General features: G+C 57.9%; 1 protein-coding gene across 1 annotated transcript in view; it reads right to left on the minus strand.

The window, feature by feature from the left end:
- The window catches only part of LOC104122643 (serine/threonine-protein kinase 35), a 26710-nt gene that overhangs the window by 8773 nt on the left and 10625 nt on the right, over window positions 1–7312 (minus strand). Inside the window, exon 4 of the mRNA XM_035890375.1 lies at window positions 1214–1963. Coding sequence (XP_035746268.1) covers window positions 1249–1963 — 715 coding nt within the window. The 3' untranslated portion in view covers window positions 1214–1248. The remainder of the gene's footprint in view (window positions 1–1213; window positions 1964–7312) is intronic.

Raw genomic sequence — 7312 nt, forward strand, 5'->3', positions numbered from 1 at the left:
CTGAGGGCCGGTGGTTTGCGGGCTCCGCCAGCCATTTCATCCCTCTCTGCTCTCCCGTATCTGTGGTCCGTGCTGGTCCAGCGGGGTCTGCGTGGCTTCAGGGCGAGGAGCCCAAGCTGCAGTGCCAGCACCTGACACAGGCAGGCGTTCAGAGGTCCCTGTCCCCAGCAATGCTCAGGCAGCTCTGCAGGAGCTGGAGAAAGACCTGGGCTGGGAAGACATCAGCCTTGCCCCTCGTAATCTGTAATTTCTCTGTTTCATTGAAGTGTTTGGCCAGGAGAAACCCCAGTAACAGCTCTTGTTCACAGACAGCTTTGCCATGCAGGCAACACCTCCCAGTCCTTCGGTGTCACTGGTTAGTGATGCTGCCAGCTACCCCATACCCCTGGGGGTCCTTCCAGACCATGTGTGACCACCCAGGCCCCAAGACCAGGACCTCTGAGCTTGGGACTATTTAGGAACCAAGCTGGGGGAGAAGGGAGGGGACTCTGCTTGAACGGAGCTGAACTCAGCGTGAGCACAACCGTTCTGTAAGCTTCCTTCCTGAGCACACACAGGTCTACAAACTCAGAGGCTGGGGACCAATGCATCTCACTGGGTTTGGGCAACTGCAGCTTGCACCAAAGGGAAGGCAAGGAAACAAAACGAGATGGACCCACATGCCTCGTAGGTGAAAGCAAAGGAACAGCTTTGTCTGCACTGAGACAACCCTGCCTCTCCACTCAGCACCGGCTCACCGAGCCCTGAGCTGCCCTGGCCGAGTCTCGGAGGGGAAGGGGACGCTGCTGGACAGCGAGGTGCTCTCAGACCTGACCACAGAAATTATACCATGCAGCAGAGGAGGCAGAACTTGGCAGCTCCTTCCCCAACCCTGGGAGAGCTGGAGGTATCCAAAACTGATGTCAGAGGGTGCTCGTGGTTCCCTCTGCCGTGCGCCAGCCTGTCTCAGCCACCCGCCAGGGCCTCTGAGGAGCAGGGCTCCGGCCCTGCCAGCTTCCCCGGGCAGCGGCAGGACGTGCAGCTGCTAATTCTGTTTCCCACCTCTACTTTATTTTTGCAGTAAAATAGGTGGAAAAAACCCTAAGAAGCAGTGCTCTGATGAGTCACTGTAGAAATAGCTCCGGGAACATAAAAGACTCCTTTGTGTCACTACAAAGTACATTATCGGGCTGGTACAGCAGACAGAATAATACAAAAACTGCCGATCACTTACCCAGCTGCAAAGCACAGCGGTGCCCTGCCCTGAATTTAAGCAGCACATGTAACCTGGTCCATTCTGGTTTCAAGCTCAAAGGCATCAGGTCGATCCTGTGGGTTAGCAGCCAACATGTCTTTCAAGAGCTGCTTGATGCCCTCAGACATGGAAGTCCTGCGTTTCTGAGGGATGTGCAGCTCCATCTTTGGGTTTTCTAGCAGCGCTTCCCCAACGGGCACAATCTCAGTCCCCTGCTTGATGTAGGTCCCCAGCAGCTCCTTCTTGGTCTCCGCATCGATGAAAGTTATCCTCTCAATCATGGCCCAGATGATGATGCCAAGGGCAAAGATGTCAGCCTTGGCAGTGTAGTGCCCCTCCCAGACCTCGGGCGCCATGTAGAAATCGGAGCCGCAAGCCGAAGACAGCCAGTACTTGTTCACATTCACATTTTTGTTCTCATGCCCACCCTCCTTGCCCCGAGCAGTCAGGCCAGCGCAGACCTTGCTCAGCCCGAAGTCAGCCACCTTGAGAACAGGGGTGCCAGACTTCTCGGTTATCAGGATGTTGTCTGGTTTCAGGTCCCGGTGGACTATATGGTTCTTGTGCAGGAAGGCAATGGCGCTGGTCAGCTGCAGCATGAAGCTCTTGTTCGTCGCTGGGTCAGGTCTTCGTGAGAGCACGTACTGGTTGAGGTCGCCCCCTTCACAGAACTCCATGACGAACCACAGGTAGCAAGGCTCCTCCGCATAGCCCAGGATCCTCTCACCTAACCAAAAGGGACAAAAGCAAGAGTGGGTTTTCCAGGCACATTACAAAACGTCCACACTAACTCAGTGCAGGCAAGGAACAGGTCTGGTTTATGCGGATAGTAAAGGTCTTAGGAACATGACTGGGACCTATCGCAGCGCAGGGTACCAGCAGCGATGCTGGCACTGCTGTGGCTTCAAGTGCTTTAGGATCCCGTTGAGTGCCACGCACCAGGACCACGTTTATCTGAGCCCCATGTCTGGGAGCCCACTCAGGGACCTGTTCCCAGCAAAGCGCAGGCGTGTGAGTGAGACCGAGCACGTGTCTTCTCAGGTGCTCGCAGGGAACTTGGAAGCAGAGGGTTATTTTCCTGCGCTACCATCAGGCAGTTCTCCCCAGGCTCTGACAGCCAAAGCAGCAGAGACTAAAAGCACAATTAGCAGCGAGTCAAATCCGTTCGTTATGAATGCCAGCTCCCTCCTGAGCTCTGCTGCAGGGGCAAAGGCTGGTTTATACCTTGTGCTTTCCTAGTGTAACTGCAAGTGGGGGGTCACACCTTAACGCCGTGCCAGTACAGCCTCACTAGGAGCAGTCACACCAGGGTCAAAGCCCTGCAGCACGCTGGCTCTTCTCAGGCTAAATTTGTGCATTTAAGCATCATGCTTGTGCTAGGGGAGCTCTGCCACTTCATACAGCCTTCATTAAGTGCCAACGAGTCTTTAAAGAGAGGAAACTGGAGGCCTGAGTAGCAAACAACGTTTAAGTGCAATCCCAGCCACGCTTATAAATACAACTGGTGCCTTGCTCGTTTGTGCTGCTACTCAATATTATGCCCCAAACAGCTTCTTCCTTCACCGGGCATCTCACTGAGCTCCTCAAGCTCAGAGCGTCTCAGGTCCAATTCGCTGCATCTGGGTTTTACTCCACAACCCCCCTGCCACGGCAAACCACTCTCTTGCACGTAAACTAGACACGTGGAGAAACGCGACAGCATCGCGTCGGCTAACGGGGCCAGCGGCAGACCCAGTCCCGTTAGCTGATGCCAGGATGCAAATCCCGCTGCCAGACCCCACATTACCCGCACAGAGCAGCACCCAGGTGACAGACAGAGCCTGCACACACCACCAGGCCATCGTTTCACTCTAGGAACTAGGTTTTTTTACCCTCAAGCACCATTAAGGGAGAAGCTGGAGGACACCACTCGCCTCTGCCACAGTTAACAAGTCACATAGACGAATCCAAGTGTTTTGAGAGCAGTTAAATAACTCCACCCATTTGACAAAGTTGGGGTTTGTTTTAGCAAAGCCCTAGAGAGCATCTGGGAAAGCAAACTTCCAGCAGCAGGTAAAGCCAAGGAGTACCAGGGACACCAAGCCCCGGGCGGCCCGGCGCCCATCCCTGCAATGGTCAGTGATCGGTGTGGGTGGGAATATCGGTTATTTGCACAAACAGTCGGTATCCATGGCTACTGCTATGGAAATGAAAGTCTGCACAACAGAAGGATTTGGCTGCACCTCCCTGCCCTCAGCAGAAGATGAAGGTTAGGTCTGGGGGATGGGAGGGACCGTGAACAGGCTGAAGATACAGGGCACTGGGTGCACTTTGAGGGGTCAAATGGGACCCCAAAGTACTGGAGGGGGGGGCTCAGCACACGAGCCCAAGGGCCAACAGGGAGCAGCACAGGACAGCTTGGCTCTGGAGACCAAAACGCTGACCAGGAAAAGCAGCTTCTCCAGTGCAAGCCACCCTTTGGCGAGACGCACGTGACAGCACGGCCGCTGAGCAGAGGCCGCTCATCCCGGAGCAGAGACCTTTGCACAGCCAGGCCAGCCCCAGCTCACAGCCCTGCCACCACCTCGGGTTCGCTAAACCCCAGCGACGATGCAGCGGGGCACAGGGCTTTGCTTTCCTGCTCCCCTCAGCATCCACAGAGCCCCAGCACGGGGAGCAGCAGGGTTTGGCTCTTCTCAGCCAGGATCCACACCACGATGGAGAGCAGGGCAGAGCCCCACGCCCGTCACACACGGCCCGGAGCACCAGGCCAGGGCACGCAGGTGGGAGGGTGAGAGCGTTCACACGGCAGCGCTGCCGACAGCCCCTTCCCGTAGGGAAGCGGCTCAAACGCCGGCTCGCCAGCAGCAGGGACCAGCTGGCTCCGACGAGCCAAGGTTTGCCTTTAGCATAATGAAGGCTCTGATTTAAAACTTGGCCCCCGAACCTCAGCGAGCGCAGGGAGGATGCCACTGACCCAGCAGTAGCTGCAAGCACCATGCACTTCGCTTTGGGTGGAGCGCTGCTAGGAGATGCTTAAGCCAAGAGTAACATTTCCTCATTTTCTTTCTATAATCTGAAAGTGTTTGAGTTGTTAAATCATCTTCCTGCCTTCCAAACAAACAGCTTTAAACATAAAGAGCTGGCAAGCCGCTTCCTAAAGATGAGACGTTAGCAAACTGAAGTCAAGCAACTGAGAGCTAGAGAGATGCAGGCGACAGGCCAGACCTGTTCTCCATCAAAGCCAGCATCCCCGGCGCACTCCCTGCCCAAATGCAGGATGGCACACGCTAACCTCTGTGTCCCTGCACCAGCCCCCCCCATGACCTATCCTGGGAGCTCATTAACAGCTCACTAACTTGCTTAGCATCACAGGGGGAAAAAAAGAAAAAAAAATAGTCTAATGACAGCAGAACCAGCATCCCCCTGCCGTGTGTAACCTCTGACTCCCTCTGTGCAAAGAGGCTGTGCCAGAGGGACGAGAGCCAGCAGGGCGAAGCCTGGGTGCTTGGACTGACTGCGAGGAGCGTGGGTGACGCCAGGGCAGCCTGCGAGTGTGGCCAAGCACCAGCAGCGAGTCGGTGGCCCCGTGGGTGACACGCTAGGAAGCGACACCCTGTACCTGTTCACTTAACAAGGCAGCTCTATCACTGCTATGGGTCAGGAACAACAAGAGGGGCACGTGGCCCCGCACAAGCCCTGGCGGTGCGCACGTATCGGGGCACAGCGCTCAAGCACGCGCCTCTCCTCCAGGCTCGGTGCCGGGCTTCCACCTTCCTCTTCGCACTCTGCCCGTAAGTTTATTATTCCCATCTCATTAAAATGATGAAGGTGCAGGCTCGGCACCGTAGCTGAGACCCAGCAGTGCCTGGTATCCTGACAGTTGTGCTCCCGATTAATCCCCCCCTGTGCCCTGAGCCCCGGCGCGTTGGCACAGCATCTGTGCAGGCCCGTAAATAGCCCAGCTGCGGTCGTGCAGAATGGCACGGCAGCACAGCTACGTGCCGGCTACCTCGGCTGGAGTGACAGCACGGCAGCTCCACGCACACAGCTCGCAGGGAAGGAGGGCAAGCAGACCTGGGAGCCTCATCTAGCTCTGGCTTTTGTTTTGAAAATATTTATCGGTGCCATTTCAGACCCAAAGCTTGGGAAGGCAGTGAACGCAGCCTCTGCCCGAGCCTTTGGCCAGCAGATAACACAGCCCGGAGGAAGGCAGATGGAGGGGAGAACGCACCCTGGTTTGGGAAGTGAAACTGCTGCTCTCTGGCCTTGGGATGGAGAGGCCCAGCTCTGCTCCCCTCTTCGAAGGGCTGCAGCGGGACCAGGGCAGGCAAAGCCCTCCCCATGGCAGGAAAGTCAGGGAAGCTCTCCCCCCACCTAGAGATGGTGGGCACCTACAGCTACCCCAGAGCTATCCCCATGCCATCTTTTCCCAGGGAGTACAAGGCGGGGCAGGAAAACCCTGTACCTGCCAGGGAGGGCTTGACTTGCTGGACACGCACTCAAAGAAGGGTTGGCTCCGCTCCCGGGGAGTCTGCGAGGGCACATAAAGGAAGCACCCAGACTACACGGAAATTAGGACACTACCCTTCTGGCAGGGGTGCCTTGGGTGGCTGCGTGCAGAGCGTGAAGGGAGAGCAGGATCGGGTCTGCATGGGGGAGAGCCAGGTCCAGACATGTCCCCCCCAGGAGCGCAGAGGGGCCAGGCAGGGCAGGGGCAGTCCGAGAGCCAGAGGTTTGCTCCGAGGATGGGTCTCGGCAGCCTTGCGCGATGCCTGTGCCTGGTGTAAGGATTGGAGGTTGCCTGCACTGGGGGGCTCAGCTGGGGTGGGGCATGTGAAGACTGAGCTCCCCAAGGAGCATAGAGAAGTCCCGGCACACAAATCTGGGGAAGGGGGAGTTTGGGGTGAGCTGGCTCTGGCTGTGGCAGGCTGGAGGGGGTGCAGGGGCATCGAGGACAGGGTTGGGGTGTTTTTCCACATCTTGACTGCACATTGGCAGAGCTGGGTCTGACAAGCAGCCAAGGGAGCACAGGAAGGGAGGGAACATTTTGGAGATGTCACCATCACAGTCATCGGCTGTGGCAGAAGGTGACCCTTGAGAGCCCTGTGATGCTGCCGAGGGACCCCAGGGGAAGACGGGGGTGTCAGCCCAGGCTACAGGCACTGGTGCTTCTAGGGCTGTCCCCACAGAGCCTGGGAGGGGAACAGGGACAGGAGAGCACAAAGAACGGTCCCAAAGCTGTAAGAGCTCGAGGGAGCAGGCAGGGCACCGTAACAGGCTGCAGCCTTGGGGCGCTCAGAGGAGACAGAACTGCGTCAGGCAGAGAGGGGGGAGATGTCCTCTTGGTGTGACTGGGGCACAGAGCAGCAAAGGTCCCCGAGGGACAGGCGTGGGCTGTGGTGCAGGTCAGGGTAGCGGAGGGAGCCCCAGGAGGGGGGTGTAATGGAGGAGGAGGAGGAAAGCGCTGGCAGGGGGTGCAGGGAAGGGCTGAGGGCAGCACACAGGGATATTCCCCAGGGCTGCGTCTGAGCCTGGGGGTGACAACAGGGTCCCTCAGGAGGAGGGACATGGGGCTGGGGTGCTGCAGAGGTGCAGGGCATAAGGAGGGACCCCACGGGCAGGGCACAGGGCTGCCACGGCACAGGGTGGGGGCTTAGGGAAGGGTCTCCCTAGGAGCAGCACACAGAGGAAGGGGACAGAGTGGAGGGGGGACACAGGCAGAGCCCAAGGGCACAGGGCAGGGGCCAGGACAGGTGATGCCATGCAGGGGTCCCAGGGGGTGCTTGGCATGGGTGCCAGCACAAAGAAGGGTGCTGGGGGCCACAGAGAGACCCTGTGGGGGACCCTTGCAGGGACAGGACTGAGGCAGGTGACAGGAACAGAGGGGTGCATGTCTGGGGTACAGAGGGACCCCAGGGCTGGCAGGGGTGACAGAAGAGACTGGGATGACTGGTGCAGAGGAGCCGGGAGCCCAGGAGTGGTTATACTGGCAAAATGGTTAAGGTGGAGGGAAGGGTGCTGCGAGGGGTGGGGGGGCTTTGGCTGGCCCTCTGAGTGCAGGTGATGCTCAGGAAGGATTTGAGCAAAGGAGTGGTG

This window comes from Egretta garzetta, unplaced genomic scaffold, assembly GCF_000687185.1.
Source record: "Egretta garzetta isolate BGI_Z169 unplaced genomic scaffold, ASM68718v1 scaffold223, whole genome shotgun sequence".
Lineage (NCBI taxonomy): Eukaryota > Metazoa > Chordata > Aves > Pelecaniformes > Ardeidae > Egretta > Egretta garzetta.